Here is a 23,993-nt window from a genome sequence, read left to right as displayed (position 1 = left end):
TGGTATACCATAAACTAAATCCACGTGGTAATAATTAGTTGACATCAACAATTTTTGTAATAGAAAAAGTGCACTCTGAAAACATCTAAGAACATTTTTTTTTTTAATCCTCACTGTAAGTTGTGTTGGTGTTGTGAAGCCCTAACCATTGGTTGCTTATTTTGTAGGTGAAAAATGTAATGTTTTATTACTAAATATTGTTGGTGTTTCACCTCCCAGGTTCTGTCATTGGCTTTCAGGGCTTTCCGAACAGAAGGCGATCATAACCTCCAATGACAAGAAAGGTCATTCCAATAATTGTCTTTTTCCCGTATTGTCTGTTTTCACGTGTCCATGTTTATGAGTTTCACCCCTATTAGCTAGATGGTGTTTGTGTGAGTTTGTCGGTCAGGTTGTGTGTTACTGTTCAGGTCTAGGCGGGTGTTGTATGTTCCAATCTAATTGCCTTGTTGTAACTATGTGATTGTTCAGTAAAACTTTTGGCCCCATATTGGTGATCCTCGGTGTTCTGGTGACATTCTCCCTCGCTGATTCTGTTCAGTTCCAGCCGACGGTCGCTGCAGCACCCACTTATACACACCGCCATTTGTAATGCAGGAACGTGTGCGTTTGGATTGTACACTTGTATGTCCTAATCTGACATGTATGGAGCTCTGGTATGAACGAGTTTCTTTGCTCCACTGATTGGCGACTAGGTAAAGCCAGTTTTCAGATGGAAATCTGATTAGGATGGCTATAAGGCTGAAAAGTGTTACTACATCTATTGTATTTGTGTTGTGAAGATATTCCTAAGGATCAGTAGGTAGGATGGTAGATGTAGTGTCATGGCTTTACCTTGTAAGGTTTGGCTGATCCTTGTTGTCCCACAAGACTTGTGTTGTGGACTGGTTAACCTCCTGCTGTTAATTCAATTAGCTACACCCCCACCCCCCAGCCAGGCTATCTCTTTTCAGGCTTGCCTAATAGGCTTGTCACCTTAGTGTTCCTAGCAGCCTGCCTTTGTGTCCCCAAGTGTATTTCAAGCCTGTTTCCTGTCCAGTGTCACCATGCACCTCTACCTGTCTCTGGAGATTTCTGTTTGTTTGCATGGCTGTTTTTATGTGTTTTTGTGTATTTGTCCCCAGTATCTGTGTGTCTCCATGCATTCCTGTCAGCTTGAATTGTACCCCCTACTGTTCAGTGATTGGCGCGGCAAGGGATTCTTGTTTGTTTATTGGCCAATTATTCCCAATAGCAGTAGATCCTTGAACACTGTGCCTCGGCCCTTCCAAGAGCCCTTCACCTTGTGATACATGAGGGTATGCTGTAGTCTCCTCAGCCAGCACCCATAGGTGCCCTTCCTGTCCTAGACTCCTAGTGTACCTCAACTAATATCGCACTATGGATCTGGAGGTACTCATCTCCTCAGCCAGCACCCATAGGTGCCCTTCCTGTCCTAGACTCCTAGTGTACCTCAACTAATATCACACTATGGATCTGGAGGTACTCATCTCCTCAGGTAGTACCCATAGGTGCCCTTCCTGTTCTAGACTCCTAGTGTACCTCAACGAATATCGCACTATGGATCTGGAGGTACTCATCTCCTCAGGTAGTACCCATAGGTGTCCTTCCTGTCCTAGACTCCTAGTGTACCTCAACTAATATCGCACTATGGATCTGGAGGTACTCATCTCCTCAGCCAGCACCCATAGGTGCCCTTCCTATCCTAGACTCCTCATGTACCTCAACCAATATCGCACTATGGATCTGGAGGTACTCATCTCTTCATGAAATTCCCATAGGTGCTCTTCCTGTCCTAGACTCCTAGTGTACCTCAACCAATATCGCACTATGGATCTGGAGGTACTCATCTCCTCAGGAAATACCCATAGGTGCCCTTCCTGTCCTAGACTCCTAGTGTACCTCAACCAATATTGCACTATGGATCTGGAGGTACTCATCTCCTCAGGTAGTACCCATAGGTTCCCTTCCTGTCCTAGACTCCTAGTGTACCTCAACTAATATCCCACTATGGATCCGGAGGTACTCCTCTCCTCAGGTAGCACCCATAGGTGCCCTTCCTGTCCAAGACTCCTAGTGTACCTCAACTAATATCACACTATGGATCTGGAGGTACTCATCTCTATTAATAAAACACAGACCTGACCGGAGAGGTGAGGAGGATTCTGGGATGTCACATGACATCACTCTCATCTCTATTATTAAAACACAGACCTGACCGGAGAGGTGAGGAGGATTCTGGGAGGTCACATGACATCACTTGCATCTCTATTAATAAACACAGACCTGACCGGAGAGGTGAGGAGGATTCTGGGAGTCTAACATGATATTCCTATTGGTTCCTCAATGCAGAGATTTCCTCCTCTGAAGTCAGGTGATCATATGACCATCACAGTGCCTCCATGTGACTCCCTAAACCCTGAGAGACACAACATGCAGAAGATTCTAGAAGTCACCAAGAAGATGATGGAGCTGCTGACAGGAGAGGTGAGCAGTGCTGGGAATTCTGGGACATTCTCCAATCACTGATCATTATCAGTATCATTAGGATCTGTACATTCTCTGCATTGTTACCATTGATGTCATTTTTATTATATATTCAGAGTGGAGACCTGAGAGATCCTAAAGTTGAGGTTAAAGGAGAGATGAAAGAGGAGGAGGATGAGGATGGGGGGATGGAGGAGTCAGATCTTCTAAAAGAACACAAAGATCTGTACCAGGACACCATGGTGGAGTCATCCAGCTACAGGAACCCACCAGAGAGATGTTCCCGTCCTCTGTATTCCCGGGATTCCACACAGGAAGGTCACACCATCCCTCACCATCATCAGGTAGATGATGACAATTATTGGTAGTTGTGATTTATACACAGCATGTTTGTTACAATGAATGTTTTATTATATCTTTCAGAGTGGAATCCTCGGGGATGATAATATTGATGTTAAAAAAGAGTATAAAGAGGAGGATGAGGAGTATGGAGTGATGGAGGAGTTTTCAGAAGGACACAAGGATATGATGGAGCCACCTAATACCAGGAACCCACCAGAGAGATGTCCCCGTCCTCTGTATTCCCGGGATTCCACACAGGAAGATCACACCATCCCTCACTATTACAAGGTTGGTGGGATGGAGCATCTAGAACATGGACTTGTGGAGATAATATTTGTATTTTTCATGTGAGCTTATATTTATATATTATGTGAAATTTCTAATTTTCTTGGTTTAGGGTGAAGATCTGATAAATATAAAAGTTGAGATAAAAGCAGAAGAAGAAGAGGCGTATGTGAGGGATGATCAGCAGTCTATGGAGGAGGATGGAATAACGGGGACATTTATAGAGGAGGACACTCCTACAGAGATCAGCACAGGTGGGTCATGAACACTAAATACACGATATACTCTCTGTTGTACATTACATACTCCTGACCCCTGCACTATATACTCTGTTGTACATTACATACTCCTGACCCCTGCACTATATACTCTGTTGTACATTACATACTCCTGACCCCTGCACTATATACTCTATGTTGTACATTACATACTCCTGACCCCTGCACTATATACTCTATGTTGTACATTACATACACCTGACCCCTGCACTATATACTCTATGTTGTACATTACATACACCTGACCCCTGCACTATATACTCTATGTTGTACATTACATACTCCTGACCCCTGCACCATATACTTTATGTTGTACATTACATACTCCTGACCCCTGCACTATATACTCTGTTGTACATTACATACTCCTGACCCCTGCACTATATACTCTGTTGTACACTACATACTCCTGACCCCTGCACTATATACTTTGTTGTACATTACATACTCCTGACCCCTGCACTATATACTCTATGTTGTACATTACATAGTCCTGATCCCTGCACTATATACTCTATGTTGTACATTACATACTCCTGACTTCTGCTCTCCCCCCACTGCTATATATACACATAATATAGATTCTCTTTTGTTCCCCCCATTTCCTCCCAGCTGGACATTTTATATCGGATGATGTGATTGGAGCACAGACTTTTACATGGTGATAATAATGTGATAACATCCTCCAACTTTGGACCCTTAAACAGAAAGTGATAATGAGGGAGGAGTCAATACCCCAATGATGGTGGTCTTCAGGATCAGTCCAGTCTTCATCTTGGTTGTTCTCCCCCCATCCTCACTCTCTGACCTCTGGTGGGGCTCAGCCCCGCTGTTCTTCATGACTAAATCATGGACTAAATAAGGAAGTGCAGTACTTCTTGTGTTGGGAAGATGGCGATGAGTGATAGAGGGGGTGGGGACCCTCGTCCTATAATCCCCTCATCACTGTCCCTCCTATAAAAGACAGTTCTGGTTGTTTCCTCACTCTCTGACTAAGGTCCATGAATAAAGAAATGACCTGGTAGGAGATCAGAGGAGCCATTTCCTAGTTCCCTTGAGGGTGGAATTGTAAGCTCCTCAGAGACCAAGCTGCCTGATGTGGGTGGAGTCCTGGTTGGGGGAACCAATCAGCTCCTGTCTAGTAATCCTCTTTGTCTTTGTATTTTAGTACATGGCCGGGAGATGAGGAAAACCTCTGAGGATTGTCTCACTTTGTCTCCAGACTGGAAAGTAGAAGATGAGGACATCACACAGTATAGTCCAGGAGAAAACCCGGCTCCCTCCAATGTCCATCCGGCACCACCCAGTGTAGATGGACCATCGGATTCCTCGTATCCTGAGGAATCTCAGACTGTGCGGGACCGGGCCGGCCTTCCAACAGGGAAGAGGTTCTCCTGTACTGAGTGTGGGAAGATTTTCTTTTCTAAATTCCATCTTAATGTACATAAAAGATCTCACACAGGAGAAAAGCCGTATTCCTGTCCTGAATGCGGGAAGGGTTTCCATTTTAAATCCCATCTTAATGTGCATAAAATAACTCACACAGGAGAGAAGCCATATTCCTGTCTTGAGTGTGGGAAATGCTTTTCACGAAAGTCCGATCTTTACAAACATCAGAGATATCACACGGGGGAGAAGCCATATTCCTGTCCAGAGTGTGGGAAATGTTTTTCACAGAAGTCTCATCTTTCCAGTCATCAGAGATCTCACACGGGGGAAAAGCCGTATTCCTGTCATGAGTGCGGGAAATGTTTTTCACAGAAGTCCAATCTTAACAGACATCAGAGATCTCACATGGAAGAGATCCGTGTTCCTGTCTTGAGTGCGGGAAATGTTTTTCAGTGAAGTCAAATCTTTGCATTCATCAGAGATGTCACACAGGAAGAAGCCACTTTCCTGCCCTGAGAGGGAAATGTTCCTCACTGAAGTCCTGTCTTCCTGTACATCAGGGGTCCCACACAACCCTGGAGGTGTATTAGTGCCTTGAGTGCGGGAAATGTCTTCTAGATGAATGTTGTTGGACATCCCAGCTCTCATGTGGGGAAGAAGCACACCCTGATATACACCTCAGATATACTCCATGGCTGATCTTCATCATGGAAGAAACAGTCCATAAGGAGATCAGAGGCCCCCAAAGACATGGATGAAGTGTGGGACCGGGTCGGCCATTGATGGCAGGAGAAGAAGTTTTCAATGTATTTTCCATCAATGGAAGACATTCCAGCAGCTCAGATGTGATCCTAATAACATTGGTTCCCCCATTCACACAGGAGGAATGGACATGAACTCTCACTGAGGGAATTGCTATACAAACATTCTATGAATAGACCCCCAAATGTCAGGAGACGTTTCTATAAAGACGGGAAGTATGGAGCAGAGAAATGAAGAGACCTCCCAGCAATGTTATTACCAGGCTGCAGCTAGGGGGAGCTCTAATGTCACCCCAGCAGAGGGATCCCATCTAGCCCACATTAACCCTCTCACTGCTAGAGCTGTTTCTGCATGATTTTGCACACATGGGAAAATGCAGATTTTGGTCCTGAAGATGAGATAAACCCCCAAACATCTATTCTGTGACATCAGAGGCCCTGGAGAATAAAATGGTGGTGATTGTTAAGGTGTTCCCCGTACACAGATTCCCCTTCATATCCGCCTTTATTTCCTCCTTTCCCCCATTTTCTATGTTGGGATCTTTTCTACAATACTTTGTTATAATAATGGAACACGTTGTGTATTGTATTGTACACCAATAATGACTCCGCCCCCACATTGCAGACAAGGGATCTTCCTGACCAATCGGATTCCTTCCTTTACTATTTCCTGATTTTTATGCTTCAATCTTGTTAAATGTAAAATTATAATAAAACATTTATTGAACAAAAACTATTGTGTGTGTCGGTGCAATGACGGCAAACTTCAATATAGAACATTGCTCCTCGGTGACACCTCACACCCTTCAATAACGGCGCAGAGTGCGGGGGTCAGCAGTATATCATATACAGCCCACCATACAGAGTGCAGAGGGGGGCTGTAGTGTGCCCCCCTCCTGATCCATACCAGGCCACATGTCCACAACATGGGGGTCACCTTACCAGGGGGGATGTTGCAGCCCCAAAAGACTGACCCCTTGCCCCAACACAGACATCCACGTGAACTGTTAAAGCAACCAGAGAATGTCTGGGTTTATATGGCAAGGAGAGTGATGAATGTTCCCAATTTCCATCTGTCAGAGATGCTGCCGATCATTTAGCTACATGTTTGATGGCCATTCCCACCCCAACCTCGGTTTTGTTGGACATTTTCAGAGTAATGACTAATGATACTGATGTAAGAATGGATGATGGACCATCTATGTCATTGTATGAGGACTGTCAGAACTGTCCAGGTCCATATAAAGGCTGGAATATATGACTGGTATGAAAACGTTGAATGTTCCCCCAGGAGATGTGTTACAATATGACATGTGATTCTGAAGGGATTCCCCGGTGTTGGGATCTCAGATTTCCATATGGCCCACATCACACAACCCGATCTCCTCAGGACAGGATTTTCTGTACGTCTAATAGAACATGTAGTTCAGTACATAACCCAATGAGCTGTCATCATGTTCTATCACAGCCCAGCCACAGTCACAGGTCACACTACCTTTAGGATGGTTGTTTTCTTGTGGAAATCCCACATATTCATATATTCCAGGAATATTACTGGAGGGCCTTGTACTTGGAGCCGTCTGAGTATGATATTGCCTGAGCATCCTAAAGCTATGGAGAAGGATCTAAGATCAAGAAGGAGGACCGAGATTGTATCAGAAGATTGTATATCAGACATCACACTGCTTTCCAAAGCTGAATACACTAGTTTAGTTGGATCTATTGTAGGAGGACCAGCATTACCATTATATAACACAGGAACATAGTTACATAGTTAGTCTGGCTGAAAAAAGACAAAAGTCCATCCAGTTCAACCATTAAAAGAAAAAAAGATATACTCCTACACCCAGAGTTGATCTAGAGGAAGGAAAAAAAAACCCATTAAAGCACGATCCAATCTGCTCCTGCAGGGGAAAAAAATTCCTCCCTGATCCCCGAAGAGGCAATCGGATATTCCCGGGATCAACTTTCCCTATAAATGTTAGTAGAACTGTTAATGCTTTAGCATGTAGTCTGGGAAGAAGTCTGAGTCATACTTCTATGGCTTTGCAGGAACTGTTGCTCGACCTCCAAGGAACCCGTAAAGCTGTTCTTCAGAATCAAGTGACTATAGATTGACACAGTGCACCACCCGCTCCTCCTCAGTACACTCCACTCCATTGGCCTCCATGACTCTGCTCTCTCCTGGGTCTCCTCTTACCTTTCTCAGTGCACTTTCAGTGTCACATACAACTCCTCCTCCTCCGCTCCGCTTCCTCTTTCTGTTGGGGTACCCCAAGGTTCTGTTCTTGGACCCCTCCTTTTCTCTCTCTATACCTCCTCCCTGGGCCAACTGATAACCTCCCATGGCTTCCAATACCACCTCTATGCTGATGACACCCAGATCTATCTCTCCACTCCCCAGCTCACCCCCTCAATCTCCTCCCGTATCACAAATCTACTGAGCGACATATCAGCATGGATGTCACATCACTACCTTAGACTCAATCTTTCCAAAACCGAGCTGTAATATTACCTCCCTCTGATCCCCAGCTCGCGACTTTACCATCAAGATCAACAACCCAACCATTGGTCCTTCCCCTTATGCCAGGGTGCTAGGTGTAATCCTAGACTATGACCTCTCCTTTGGGCCCCACATCCACTCACTGGCTAAATCCTGCCGCCTCAACCTCTGGAACATTTCCAAAATCTGCCCTTCCCGACCAATGACACCACAAAACAACTTATCCACTCCTTGGTTATATCCCGCCTCCATTACTGCAACTCCCTCCTCACTGGTCTACCGTTACACAGGCTATCCCCCCTTCAGTCTATTATGAATGCTGCTGCTAGACTCATACACCTTACCAACCGATCAGCGACTGCCGCTAGACTCATACACCTTACCGACCGATCAGCGACTGCCCCTAGACTCATACACCTTACCGACTGATCAGCGACTGCCGCTAGACTCATACACCTTACCGACCAATCAGCGACTGCCGCTAGACTCATACACCTTACCGACTGATCAGCGACTGCCGCTAGACTCATACACCTTACCGACCGATCAGCGACTGCCGCTAGACTCATACACCTTACCGACCGATCAGCGACTGCCGCTAGACTCATACACCTTACCAACCGATCAGCGACTGCCGCTAGACTCATACACCTCACCAACCGATCAGCGACTGCCGCTAGACTCATACACCTTACCAACCGATCAGTGACTGCCGCTAGACTCATACACCTTACCAACCGATCAGCGACTGCCGCTAGACTCATACACCTTACCAACCGATCAGCGACTGCCGCTAGACTCATACACCTTACCAACCGATCAGTGACTGCCGCTAGACTCATACACCTCACCAACCGATCAGCGACTGCCGCTAGACTCATACACCTTACCAACCGATCAGCGACTGCCGCTAGACTCATACACCTTACCAACCGATCAGCGACTGCTGCTAGACTCATCCACCTTACCAACCGATCAGCAACTTCCGCTAGACTCATCCACCTTACCAACCGATCAGCGACTGCCGCTAGACTCATCCACCTTACCAACCGATCAGCGACTGCCGCTAGACTCATCCACCTTACCAACTGATCAGCGACTGCTGCTAGACTCATACACCTTACCAACAGATCAGCGACTGCCGCTAGACTCATCCACCTTACCAACCGATCAGCGACTGCTGCTAGACTCATACACCTTACAGACCAATCAGCGACTGCCGCTAGACTCATACACCTTACCAACCAATCAGTGACTGCTGCCCCTCTCTGCCAATCCCTTCACTGGCCTCTGCTCAGTGTTCTCCACCCCTCTCTGCCAATCCCTTCATTGTCTTCCACTAACGACCCAACATATAAAATTCAAATTACTAACCACAGCATACAAAACCATCCACAACACCGCCCCGGCTACATCACCAACCTCATCCACAGATATCGCTGGCTCCTCTCCTCCCACAATATCTTGCTCTCTAGCTCCCTCGTCACCTCCTCCTACACTCAACTCCAGGACTTCTCCAGAGCCTCTCCCATCCTCTGGAACTCCCTACCACTGTATGTATGGTCAGCCCCTCACCCTATCTGCCTTTAGGCGATCTTTGAAAACTCACTTCTTCAGGGAAGCCTACCCCACCCCCACCTAAGAACTGTACTTGAATCACCTCCACCAGATCATCCCCCGCAGCCATCACCTTTTGTATCCCCTCCCCCTTCCTTCAGATTGTAAGCTCCATGAGCCGGGCCCTCCTATTCCTTCTGTACTGAAATGTATTGTAATTGTACCGCCCCCCTTATATTGTACAGCGCTGCGCAGACTGTTGGCGCCATATAAATCCTGTATAATAATAATAATAACCCCAGCTGGGAGTAAAGGGTGGAAATGGCTGGTGACCCCCAGATTTGGGCAATGATGTCATCACTATAAATGGATAAAACCCGCGCTATGTGTAACAACTCCAAACCTACAAAAACCTTCTAGCGGACTGCTGCTGTAACAAAGGGAAGGATTCCCTGTCATCTAGAAGAGCATTATGTGTCACAGCGCTGTCCTATTGTGTGTGCACAGAAATCATCACAAATACACTACAAATATGTGGAGACATTCAGAGATAAAGAGCTCGGGGCTCCAAATCCTATTCTCTGCACATCCACTGCTTCCACTTTACACCCACTTCATTCATCTCATCAGATTTGCTGCTATAGGAAATCATCTCAAATCCTGTGCAAATCCATGGAGACAGACAATATTGTGTGCTCAGTATAGTGTTCTCTGCAAGTCCACCACTTCCACTTTGCATCTACTTCAATCACTCTCCACCCTTTACTCCCAGCTGGGGGGCTTTGTATCCATATACCAGATGTTCTACAGGACTAAATCTGCAATCAATGTTACTGCAAAATCAAAGGGGCCAAAACCCCTCCCCCGAGGAGTCATATATTTCTGTCCCCCTTGGTGGGAGTGGAGGTGACCCCTCTATAAGGATCTACAGTCCATACACACCCAGCACAAGGCCGGGGTCACACTACCAGACGCTTCTCGGGGCTGCAGTTCCTCTGAGCTCCACAAGGTGGGGATCTCACTTCTACCCAGACAGGAAGTCTCTATGGAAGACAGGAAGTGATGTCAGGTACAGACAGGAAGTGATGTCAGGGACAGACAGGAAGTGATGTCAGGTACAGACAGGAAGCAGAGAGGAGACGTTGGTGGAAGTGGCAGCACTGGAGGTAATAAGATGTTATTTCCTATTTACACCCAGTAACCCTGTCATGTCCGTCCTCTTCCTCCATAGTCACGCCCGTCCTCTTCCTCCATTGTCACGTCCGCCCTCTTCCTCCATAGTCACGTCCGTCCTCTTCCTCCATAGTCACGTCCGTCCTCTTCCTCCATAGTCACGTCCGTCCTCTTCCTCCATAGTCACGTCCGTCCTCTTCCTCCGTGGTCACGCCCATCCTCTTCCTCCATAGTCACGGCCGTCCTCTTACTCCATAGTCATGTCCGTCCTCTTCCTCCATAGTCACTGTGACGTCTTTTATCTCCAGCAGATGATGATACACACATATATAGTGTGGGAACCCAGATGAACCCCTTCAGGGGCAGAACATTCCCCCACTTCCGGGGCCGGAACATTCTCCTCATTGTGGAGATAAATTCTAGTAATATGGTCCTCTAAACAAACAGCACTGACAATAAATAGACAAGACAAGGACCATCCTGACCATACATGGCCTACAAAGGGCAATGATGACACTACACAGGCAGCCAATGGGCAATCATTACACTATGCAGCCAACACAATGATGGAGTGCCGGGGTCAGGAGTATGGAGCATAGAGCCCCTTACATTGCTGCTCAGGAGGAAGGAAACATTCCTTTGTAACAGAAAATGTATATAAATCTAAGGCTCTTTTAGGAATATCTGGGGTTTAAAAAATAAATGGGGCTTTATAGCGACTAAAACATTTAATATGTGTAACATTGCGCTGTTTATCTCCTCCTCCCCTCCCCCGCCTGTCTCCAGCACCGCACCCAGGGACTAGCAGGGAGGGAAGAGACCTTGCAGTGTAATGAGAACCGATTGGCTGCTCCTCAGGAAAGGGGAGTGTCCTGCTTATCCTTTCTCCCTTTCACTCCCAGAGCCATTTTTGCATTTTTTGCACATGTTTAAAAAATTATTTTATCCTGAAGATGACACAAAACCCCCAAAATATAGATTTTCTGAAAGTAGAGACTTTAGAGAATAAAATAGCGGCAGTTCTAATTTTTTATGTCACAAAATATTATCACAAAGTCTAGGAAATGCAAAATTTCAGTAAAAAATACACTTAAGTTAATTTCAGAGCACAAAAAGCAATAAATGACCCATTTATGTGTAAAAATATAAAAGCCGAGGTTGCAGCGAGTAAATAGATATCCAACATGTCAAACCTTAAGTTGTGTGTGCTGAAATGGTGACAACCTTTAGTCCCGGTATTATCTATAGGGGACACATTTATAGCCCCTTCTAGGTCATCAGTATAGAGTACGGAGGAGGTCTGCTCCTAGAATTATCCTCTCATTCTGGTGTGACCGGCGATATGTAACGTGTATCACAATCAATGTTATCACGTGTAGGCGGTCCAGCGTGTGCTCTTATGTTTGGGCGTTCATATATGTGGGGGGGAGGAGTTATGTACTTGGGTGTAACTTTCATTTTTTACAATTAAAAAAAAACACATTTTACTTAAGGGGACAAAGTCCTCTATGAGATGACTTTTGATGACAGGTTCTCTTTATTGAGACATCCAGGGTCTAAAAGACCCCCAATGTCTCCCCTGTACTCCATTGGATGTAATGTAGAGCACATCACACCGCATTACATTCTTTGCCGGCCTCGATGGTCGGGAAATCTGTCATAACGTCACTTCTGGGTCAGGACAAGAAGGGAGTGAACGTGTCCGCTCTCCTCCGTTGTCACTTACCTGGTGTGAGAGGCCAATGGAGAGAGGGCTTCCCTTGCAGCTAAGTTCCAGACTCCCCTGAGAGTGGGACAGCAGCAGTCAGGACCAAAGTTCACAGGTCACCTGTAGGAGTGCTTGTTGGTGGTCCACTCAGGAGCACAGCTGATGCACTGAGATGCAGACAGGTGGCACCTGTGTGAGGTATGGAAGCCCTTCCGGGGAACAGAGGATTACTGGATAGCCAGTTCAAAGCCAAGGTTCCGTACCGGGTGGAGATCAGAACAGACGTAGTCAGATGGGATAGCCAAGGTCATACACAGAGGAGCAAGAGAGAATATCCATTAGCCAAGCTGAGGTCAGGTCAGGGTTTAAGCAGAGAAGACAGGTCTAGGAGCAAGCCGAGTCAGTAACAGGAAATCACAGATCACAGTAGTACAGGAACAAGATACTGGGGAGCCAGAGAGTAGTGCAGGGCTTCCTTATAAAGTCTATTTGCTGCCAAATTTGAGCCGATGTGAACTTCTGCGGCCATGCAAGGTACTGGCAGGGGTGTCAGGTCGCCTAACACCTCTGCCAAGGACAGAGCCCTGACAGTGCCCCCCCTAAAGGGCAGCCTCCGGATGCCTACTTGAGCCATCTTGTCTGGATATTTGGAGTAGAACTCCTGGAGAAGTCTGGGGGCATGTACAGTATGTTGTCTTTTGGTTCCCAGGAGCTTTCTTCAGGAGAGTACCCCTTCCATTTGATCAAGTACTGGATCTGCCTTCCTCACTTCTTGCAGTCCAGGATTGATTCTGTCTCGTATTCTGCATCCTCCCCAACTGTTATTGGTGGCGGAGGAGGTTCCACTCTTCCCGGAAATGGATCATGAACTGCTGGCTTGAGCAGAAAAACATGGAAGACTGGGTGAATCCCATATGATTCGGGAAGAGATAGCTCATATGCCACTGGATTGATTACTTGTTTGATCTGAAAGGGCCCAATGTATCTTGGTCTTAACTTCCACGATGGGCAAGGAAGTTTTAGGTTGGCTGTTGATAACCAAGCCTGGTCTCCAACCTGCAGAGAAGGATTTCCCCTCCATTTCTTGTCATAGTATCTTTTGTAGTCAGTTTGCAATCTTTGTACGGATTCCTGGAGAGCTCAATAGTTGTCCTGTATCCTGCTGATTCTGTCCTGAACTGCAGGTACCGAGGTTTTGAGTATGGTATCCGGCAGGCAAGAAGGGTGGAATCCGTAATTGGCCCAAAATTGTGACTGATTCGTAGCGAAATGGACGGAATTATTGTATGCAAATTATGCTAATGGGAGTAGAGATGTCCAGTCATCCTGGGAAAAGGCGGAGAGACATCGTAGATATTGTTCCAACGTTTGGTTAGTTTGTTCAGTTTGTTTGCCCATTACTTTGAGGGTGGTAGGCCAATGATAGGCAGAGTTCAACTTTCAGAGTTTTACATAAGGCTCTCCAGAACCTGGAGGTAAATTGAACCCCTCGGTCAGACACGATATTGCTGGGCAGTTCGTGTAGCGTAACGATTTCCTTAATAAAGATATGTGCCATCTCAGGCACCAAAGGAGTTCCTATCATTGGCAGAAAATGGGTCATCTTGGATAGCCAATATATCACTACTAGGATGGTAGTAAACCCCTCAGAGGGTGGCAAGTCTACAATAAAGTCCATTGCGATCATTTCCCAGGGACGATAGGGGCCTCAGCAACCCCCATGCCTTGGCTTTGTCTCTCTTGCTACGTAGACATACTGTGCAGGATTTTACATAGGTTCTGCAGTCCTGACTTAAGTTGGGCCACCAAAACGATTGCTGGATCAGATCCATTTTTTTTTGGGCTCCAAAGTGACCAGCCAGTTGATGGTCATGGAATGTCTTGAAAACTTGGGATCTTACCTCATGGGGTGCAAAGATCTTATCCTGGTACCACAGAAAGCCATCCTGCCTTCTTAACAAGTTCTGCAGATGCCTGTTCAATCAAAAGCTTCAGACTGGGCTGGATCAACAAAAAATGTTGGGCCGACAGGATGGTATCAGGAGGCGGTAGGTGATGTGAAAATTGAACCTGGAGAAATATAGGGTCCATCTAGCTTGCCGTAATCTTAGGCGCTTGGCAGATCTTAAATATTCTAGATAATTATGATTTGTGAAGATCATGATTGGGTGACTAGCTCCTTCCAAAAGGTACCTCCATTCTTTGAATGCCATTTTGATCGCCAAACGTTCCCTGTTGCCTATGTCGTAGTGCCTTTCAGCTTGGCTTAGTTTATTAGAGCAAAAAGCTACCGGATGGAGCAGAGCTTTTGGGCCTTGGCTCCTGTAGCCACCTCTGATGCGTCCACCTCCAGGATGAAGGGAAGTGTTGGCTCTGGGTGTTGTAATACAGGAGCAGAAGTGAACTGCTTTTTTAGCTGCTCAAAGGCTGTCTGTGCTTCCTGGCTCCAGAGAAAACTTGCATGCTGGCGAGTGAGTTGGGTAATGGGGGCTATAATGGTTGAGAAGCCCTTGATGAACTTCCGATAAATGTTGGCAAAGCCCACAAATCTTTGGACCACTTTTTTGTTACTAGGTGCAAGCCAATCCAATATGGCTTAGATTTTCTGAGGATCCATAGAGATTCCTTCAGTAGAGATTATGAGCCCAAGGACCTGGATGGACTGCTTCTTGAATTCACACTTTCCCGCCTTAGCATACAGACCATGCATCCTTAGTGTAGTCAGTACACTTTTAACATGGTCTCAGTGGAGTTCCAATGAGTTGGAGAAAATCAGGATATCGTCCAGGTAGGCGATCAAGAAGAGATTGAGGTATTCCCTGAAGATATCATCCACAAAGTGTTGGAATGTTGCAAGGGTGTTGCACAATCCAAACAACATCACTAGGTACTCAAAGTGCCCAAAGCGTGTTCTGAAACTGGTCTTCCACCCATTGCCCTCCCTAATCTGACTAAATTGTAGGCTCCTCATAAATCTAGCTTGCTGAACACTCAGGCTGTCCAAAACCTCTGAAATGACTCAGGAACAAGAGGGAGTGGGTAGCTATTTTTAATGGTGGTCTTGTTGAGTTTCCTATAATCGGTACAGAGACGGAGAGACTGGTCCTTTTTTTCAATGAAAAAAATACCTGCCCTGGCAGGTGAGGAAGAGGGACGGATGAATCCTTTGGCAAGGTTCTCGTCAATATATTGCTGGAGAGCTTTCAGTTCTATTTCGGATAGTGGGAGGCTTTGCCCAAAGGGTATTTCTGCCCCTGGAAGCAGCTCAATAGGGCAATCATGTGATCGATGAGATGGTAAAGTGTCAGCTTTCCCTTTATCAAATACATCAAGGAAATGGTGGTAGGCAGGGGGAACAGATTGACTGGCATCTGATGTAGGCTGAACTGAGAGGCACACAGGGAAATTGGTGGGTGTGCAAGTGCCGCAGTGCTGAAGGCAGTAATTTGATGTGGAGGTGACTTCTTTCTTGAGCCAGTTGATTTAAGGATTGTGAGCTTGCAACCAAGGTATTCCTAGGATGGCTGGAAACATGGGAGATCTCAGGACGTTGAAGCAAATGAATTCCTGATGGACAGAGTCAGTTGTGGCTAGGATGGGAATGGTTTCTTGGGTAATGGGTCCTGAGCTAGGAGCGGTGCCATCTACTAGGAGTACATCAAGCCTTTGTGTTTTAGGACAAAGAGGAATACCTAGGTTCTGGGCAAGGTGGATGTCCGAGAAACAACTACAGGCTCCCGAATCAATGATTGCCCGCAACTTGACTTCCTTTTCAGCCACCTGTAATGACATGGGTAGAATGACATAGGTGGTCAAGGTTCCGGATAACTGGATATATGAAGGATGAGGCTGGCTGGACTTACTTGGTCTCACTGGGCAGTTGTGTAAGAAATGGCCCATGGCCCCATGACATAAATAGATGTGATCAGTAGAAATATGTCATTATAAATTTAGTTTCTGTCCATGTTATTAAAGATAAGTGTTCAGTATTCAGTCAGAGACATATGTTCACCAATTAGCATCTAAAAGGACAGAGCAGCTCAAAGGCTAGAGGTGACACCTAGATGTCAATAAAACGTTGTCACCTATGTAGCCAGAGATTGCCACCTTCTTGAAATCTAAAAGAAGAGCTCCAGCCATTTTGGCTTTGGGAAAAAGCAGGAGACCAGGAGAGGGCTTCGCTTTGTCTGCTAGCTGTGATTTATATCCACAGATCAGAGGAATATATTTCATCTCTCATAAAAGATTCAATATTAGTTGCAGAGAGATAAAAATACTTTCTTCTGATTGGACACACTGTAAGCAAAATCTGCATGTAAAACTGTATTTGTAGCCTCTGTAGAATCCCAGAGAAACACAGAAAACAGTTATATGGTGCCTGATTGCAAAAGCTGAACAGATTGGTACTGTCACGATCGCATTGATGCGCTGGTGTTGGAAATTCTATCCCTGACTTGGTGATTCAAACCATTCCTGGTCCAATCGACTTTAGACACTTCAGTACCCCGAATGTCCTGTGGGCTGGTACAGGAACACCCCCCAAGGGTGATTGGCCAAGGGCTAATGTCTAGCCTACGTCCATATTTCAATAAATTGAGGACCTTGAGATGTGGACGGTGTGATTCGTATGGAGCCGGTTCTATTTGACTGGTGAATTGCAGACTTTCTCTGACTTGCTTCATTCACAGGATAACTCTTGGTAAAAGTTTTATTTCTGTTTTTATTCCCTTTAATGTTATAGTGAATAGCCAATTGTGTGTCTTTTTGTATGTTCTGTATTATCTGAAACATTTTATACTTTGTACATATTTTATGCACTGCCCACTTTTGGGATATTAAATCATAAAATTAATAAGTGACTTCTGGGTACTTAAGCTCCGGCTCATATCTCCAGAGAGATTATTGTATTACAGTGTCTATATATGCTCGGTTTAAGTTCATTGCCAATCTGTATGCAATTGCACTGTGTGTGGGCATGTGCGTGCGGTGTGGATCCGTGACAGCCCCGCAGTAAAGGCATAGGTTGCCTTGCCGTCTGCGTAATCTTTCCTCTGGAGATAAGGCAGGTCGGAGAAGGCCAATTAGCATGGGTTCTACTTCAGGAGTGCCGATAGGCAGAGAAATAGAGACAGAATCCACTGGTCTTGGAACCCTTGGCAGAACCCTTGGCAAAAGGTCTGGGTACGTTTAGAACATCTCTCCCGTAGCCGTCAATCCAATTGGGTAGCGAGTTGAATAAGGTTCTCCAAGGAGGAGGGAGCTTCCACCCTAGCTAATTCATCCTTGAGGGACTCAGACAGACCTAGATGGAACTGGTATTTCAGGGCTGCGTCATTCCACCCGGTATTGGTGGACCATTTGCGGAATTTCACAATGTAGTCCTCCACAGCCCGTCGGCCTTGTTGTAGAGCATGAAGGGTGGATTCAGCAGTAGAGGTCCTCTGGGGGTCATCATAAAGAGCTGCCATGGTTTCAAAGAATGTGATCACTGAGTTCAGCGCTGGGTCTTTTTGTTCCAGTGAGCTGTGTGCCCTTGAGGTTTGTCAGATAGGAGAGAAATGATGAACCCCACTTTAACTGCCTCAAGTGAGAAGATCCTGGGTTGCAGTGCAAAATACAACTCACAAGCATTCTTGAAAGCTCAGAATTTACATTGGTCCCAGCAAGCATTCCGGAACGGTAACTCTGGGTAGTACCAAAGTGGGTGTAACAGTGGAAGGCGAACTGGCTGGTGCCACTGTAGAGATAGGACTAGGCAATGGATTCTGGTCTGCAGAAGGTGCAGTGATAGTGAGCAAATGAAGACGTCCCTCCAGCTGAAAATATCCCTCCTGCAGATCCTTGACCACTTGCGTAAGTACCGTCATCTGTTGTCACAGGGCCTCTAATGCGGAAGCACCTCTCTCGGCCTCAGACATAATGGCTGGTTGATACTATCATGTATCTAGTGAGAGACGCCAATGGAGAGAGGGCTTCGCTTGTGACTAAGTTCGAGACTCCCCTGAGAGTGGGACAGCAGGAGTCAGGACCAAAGTGGCACAGGTCACCTGAAGGAGTGCTTGTTGGTGGTCCACCCAGGAGCACAGCTGATGCACTGAGATGAGGTCTGCAGACAGGTGGTGCCTGTGCGAGGTATGCAAGCCCTTCCGGGGAACAGGATTACTGGATAGCCGGTTCAAAGCCAAGATCCAGTACCGGGTGGAGATCAGAACAGATGTAGTCAGATGGGATAGCTGAGGTCATACACAGAGGAGCAAGAGAGAATATCCGTTAGCCAAGCTGAGGTCATACACAAAAGAGAAAGAGAAAATATCCGTTAGCCAGCCGAGGTCAGGTCAGGGTTTAAGCAGAGAAGACAGGTCAAGGAGCAAGCCGAGTCAGTAACAGGAAATCACAGATCACAGTAGCACAGGAACAGGAAATCACAGTTCACAGTGGAACAGGAACAAGGTACTGGGGAGCCAGAGATCAATCAGAACCTGAGAGTAGTGCAGGGCTTCCTTATAAAGGCCGTTTGCCACCAAATTTGAGCTGATGTGAACTTTTGCAGCCATGCAAGGTATTGGCAGGGGTGCCAGGTCTCCTAAAACCTCTGCTGAGGACAGAGCCCTGAAATCTGTCCCCTCTACCCTCTGGCACCCGCTGAACTGCACCCACAAATGGGCAAGAAGAGCCGGGGAAGCATAGTAGGTACAGGAGAGGTTCACACACACGGGGTGGCAGAGGCTGGCACCTGAAAGGAGAGCCCTGTGACTTGCCCGCATCAGGGATAAATAATAAAAACAATACTTGCCCGGCCCCCAGAACTACATGTCCCGGGCGTCAGGCGATGTAAAGTGACCATCCCTGCATGATGAGCCGACATTGACCTCACAGCACTGCCTCAGAGCAAACTAGTCATAGGAAGGATCAGATTTATCATTCCTTGTCTGCAGATCTAATACTCATCAAAACCAGTTCAGAGACCAAACAAACCCAACAGAGAAAAGGGGCCCCGGACCTCAAAATTGTAGTAAACACTAAACAGTCCAAACAAAATGTCTTCCCATGGGGGGAGTAGTTCTTCAATGTCCAGCAACCCTCCTATTCCCCCCTCACATCCACATCCTATTATTGTGTGACCAATACCATCCAAATCATTCTTACTTTCATTTCCCAAAGTTATCCGTCTACAAGGAGACCTGTATAGATCACATGATGGCACCAATGAGGATGGAGGAGGACCGGAGTCACATGACTGAGAAGATACTAAACCTCACCCTGGAGATCATCTACCTGCTGACCGGAGAGGTGAGGAGGATTCAGGGAGGTCACATGACATCACTCTCATCTCTATTAATAAAACACAGACCTGACCGGAGAGGTGAAGAGGATTCTGGGAGGTCACATGATATCACTCTCATCTCTATTAATAAAACACAGACCTGACCGGAGAGGTGAGGAGGATTCTGGGAGGTCACATGACATCACTTTCATCTCTATTAATAAAACACAGACCTGACCAGAGAGGTGAGGAGGATTCTGGGAGGTCACATGACATCACTGTTATCTCTATTAATAAAACACAGACCTGACCAGAGAGGTGAGGAGGATTCTGGGAGGTCACATGACATCACTTTTATCTCTATTAATAAAACACAGACCTGACCGGAGAGGTGAGGAGGATTCTGGGAGTCTAACATGATATTCCTATTGGTTCCTCAATACAGAGATTTCCTCTTCTGAAGTCAGGTGATCATATGACCATCACAGTGCCTCCATGTGACTCCCTAAACCCTGAGAGACACAACATGCAGAAGATTCTAGAAGTCACCAAGAAGATGATGGAGCTGCTGACAGGAGAGGTGAGCGGTGCCGGGAATTCTGGGACATTCTCCAATCACTGATAGTATAATTAGAATCTGTACATTATCTGCATTGATGTCATTTTTATTATATATTCAGAGTGGAAACCTGAGAGATTCTAAAGTTGAGGTTAAAGAAATAGTAAAAGAGGATGAGGATGGGGGGATGGAGGAGTCAGAGCTTCTAAGAGAATGTAAAGATCTGTACCAGGACACCATGGTGGAGTCATCCAGCTACAGGAACCCACCAGAGAGATGTCCCCGTCCTCTGTATTCCCGGGATTCCACACAGGAAGGTCACACCATCCCTCACCATCATCAGGTAGATGAGGAACAATCACTGATAGTATCATTAGGATCTGTACATTATCTGCATTGTTACCATTGATAGGATTTGTATTATGCATTCAGAGTGGAATCCTCAGGGATGAGAATATTGTTGTTAAAGAGGAGGATGAGGAGTATGGAGTGATGGAGGAGTTTTCAGAAGGACACAATGATATGATGGAGCCACCTAATACCAGGAACCCACCAGAGAGATGTCCCTGTCCTCTGTATTCCTGGTATTCCACACAGGAAGATCACACCATCCCTCCCCATTACAAGGTTGGTTGTACGGAGCATCTAGAACATGGACTTGTGGAGACAATGTGTGGATTTTGTGTGTGATGTCACAATCATAAATCTTACATTTTACAGATGACATTTTCTCTCATTTCCTTGATTTAGAGTGGAGATCCAATCGATATAGAATTTGAGGTGAAAGCAGAAGAAGAAGAGGCGTATGTGAGGGATGATCAGCAGTCTATGGAGGAGGATGGAATAACGGGGACATTTATAGAGGAGGACACTCCTACAGAGATCAGCACAGGTGGGTCATGAACACTAAATCCATTCCTCCACCCATACTGCTCACTGATTGGTCCAGAGTAGGGCGGGGACTGGGTGATATCAGCCTGTAATCCCCTGGTCACTTTCCTGAGCTGTGTTCCCCGTCCTGTATTCCTGGATTTCTCTCGGATAATCTTCCTTCTCTGTGCTGCAGACACAATTTATGTCTCTAGACTGGATTTATGGAGGTTCTGGGGTTCAGATGGCAGCAAAATGTTGATTTTTACTCTAAGCATTGCATAATGTAGGCACCCAGGACATGTGACTGGGGTCTCCTGCCTTGTGCCTGACTCCTCCAGGGGACCTTCTCTGTTATCTGCTGGCTGTGCCGGGTGGAGGGATATGTCTGTAGTGTCTCAGACCCAAGTCACTGAGTGCAGTCTCAGGAGATGGGAGGCAGCGGTGTGGGATCTCTGCAACTTGTCTACAGTAAACATTTAAGCTTCCACTGATTACTGAATACAATATTATGAGTCCTGACCCTTACACTGTATAATTTATATTGTACATTACATACTCCTGACCCCTGCACTATATACTCTATGTTGTACATTGCATTCCCCTGACCCCTGCACTATATACTCTATGTTGTACATTACATACTCCTGACCCTTGCACTATATACTCTATGTTGTACATTACATACTCCTGACCCCTGCACTATATACTCTGTTGTACATTACATACTCCTGACCCCTGCACTATATACTCTATGTTGTACATTACATACTCCTGACCCCTGCACTATATACTCTATGTTGTACATTACATACTCCTGACCCCTGCACTATATACTCTATGTTGTACATTACATACTCCTGACCCCTGCACTATATACTCTGTTGTACATTACATACTCCTGACCCCTGCACTATATACTCTGTTGTACATTACATACTCCTGACCCCTGCACTATATACTCTATGTTGTACATTACATCCTCCTGACCCCTGCACTATATACTCTATGTTGTACATTACATACTCCTGACCCCTGCACTATATACTCTATGTTGTACATTACATACTCCTAACCCCTGCACTATATAATCTGTTGTACATTACATACTCCTGACCTGTGCACTATATACTCTATGTTGTACATTACATACTCCTGACCCCCGCACTATATACTCTATGTTGTACATTACATCCTCCTGACCCCTGCACTATATACTCTATGTTGTACATTACATACTCCTGACCCCCGCACTATATACTCTATGTTGTACATTACATACTCCTGACCCCATGTACTCTATGTTGTACATTACATACTCCTGACCCCTGCACTATATACTCTATGTTGTACATTACATACTCCTGACCCCTGCACTATATACTCTGTTGTACATTACATACTCCTGACCCCTGCACTATATACTCTATCTTGTATATTCCATTTTCCTGACTTCTGCTCTCCCCCTCCCCCCCCCACTGCTATATATACACATAATATGGATTCTCTTTTGTCACACCCATTTCCTCCCAGCTGGACATTTTATATCAGATGATGTGATTGGAGCACAGACTTTTACATGGTGATAATAATGTGATAACATCCTCCAACTTTGGACCCTTAAACAGAAATTGATAGGGTGGAATTGTAAGCTCCTCAGAGACCAAGCTGCCTGATGTGGGTGGAGTCCTGGTTTGGGGGAACCAATCAGCTCCTGTCTAGTAATCCTCTTTGTCTTTGTATTTTAGTCCATGGCCGGGAGATGAGGAAAACCCCCGAGGATTGTCTCACTTTGTCTCCAGACTGGAAAGTAGAAGATGAGGACATCACACAGTATAGTCCAGGAGAAAACCCGGCTCCCTCCAATGTCCATCCGGCACCACCCAGTGTAGATGGACCATCAGATTCCTCGTATCCTGAGGAACCTCAGACTGTGCGGGACCAGGCCGGCCTTCCAACAGGGAAGAACTTCTCCTGTACTGAGTGCGGGAAGGGTTTCCATTTTAAATCCCATCTAAATATTCATAAAGGATCTCACACGGGAGAGAAGCCGTATTCCTGTCCTGAGTGCCGGAAATGTTTTTCACAGAAGTCCAATCTTTATAGACATCAGCGATTTCATACAGGTGAGAACCCGTATTCCTGTCCTGAGTGCGGGAAGGATTTCTGTTCTAAATTCAATCTTAATGTGCATAAAAGATCTCACACGGGGAGAAGCCATATTCTTGTACTGAGTGCAGTAAATGTTTTTCACGGATGTACCAAATTATAAACATCAGAGATATCACATGGGGGAGAAGCTATATTCCTGTCCAGAGTGTGGGAAATGTTTTTCAGACAAGTCCAGTCTTCACACACATCAGAGATCTCACACAAAGGAGAAGTCATATTCCTGTCCTGAGTGTGGGAAATGTTTTTCACAGATGTCCAGTCTGCACACACATCAGAGATCTCACACGGGGGAGAAACCATATTCCTGTCCTGAATGCGGGAAATGTTTTTCAATGAAGTTCAGTCTTCACATACATCAGAGATCTCACACAGGGGAGAAGCCATATTCCTGTTCTGAGTGCGGGAAATGTTTTTCACAGAAGTCCAGTCTGCTCACACATCAGAGATCTCACACAGGGGAGAAGCCGTATTCCTGTCTTGAGTGTGGGAAATGTTTTTCACAGAAGTCCAGTCTGCTCACACATCAGAGATCTCACACGGGAGAGAAGCCATATTCCTGTCCTGAGTGTGAGAAATGTTTTTCAGAGAAGTCCAGTCTGCTCAAACATCGGAGATCTCACACAGGGGAGAAGCCATATTCCTGTC

General features: G+C 45.9%; 2 protein-coding genes across 2 annotated transcripts in view; one reads left to right on the top strand and one right to left on the bottom strand.

Annotated features, from left to right (window-relative positions):
• The window catches only part of LOC149469341 (uncharacterized), a 293,469-nt gene that overhangs the window by 252,704 nt on the left and 16,772 nt on the right, over positions 1-23,993 (bottom strand). The gene's annotated exons all lie outside the window — the stretch shown is intronic.
• LOC149469343 (uncharacterized) lies at positions 1,561-23,448 on the top strand. The gene is made up of 4 exons (XM_089669358.1): positions 1,561-1,572; positions 2,911-3,117; positions 21,057-21,198; positions 22,925-23,448. The coding sequence occupies exons 1-4, from the start codon at positions 1,561-1,563 to the stop codon at positions 23,446-23,448; spliced, it is 885 nt and encodes a 294-aa protein (XP_089525484.1).

This window comes from Staurois parvus, unplaced genomic scaffold, assembly GCF_062004578.1.
Source record: "Staurois parvus isolate SC_StPar_1 unplaced genomic scaffold, SC_StPar_1.0 ptg000073l, whole genome shotgun sequence".
NCBI lineage: Eukaryota > Metazoa > Chordata > Amphibia > Anura > Ranidae > Staurois > Staurois parvus.
Note: the sequence above shows the minus strand (reverse complement) of the source record. Positions and strands in the feature narration are given on the sequence as shown.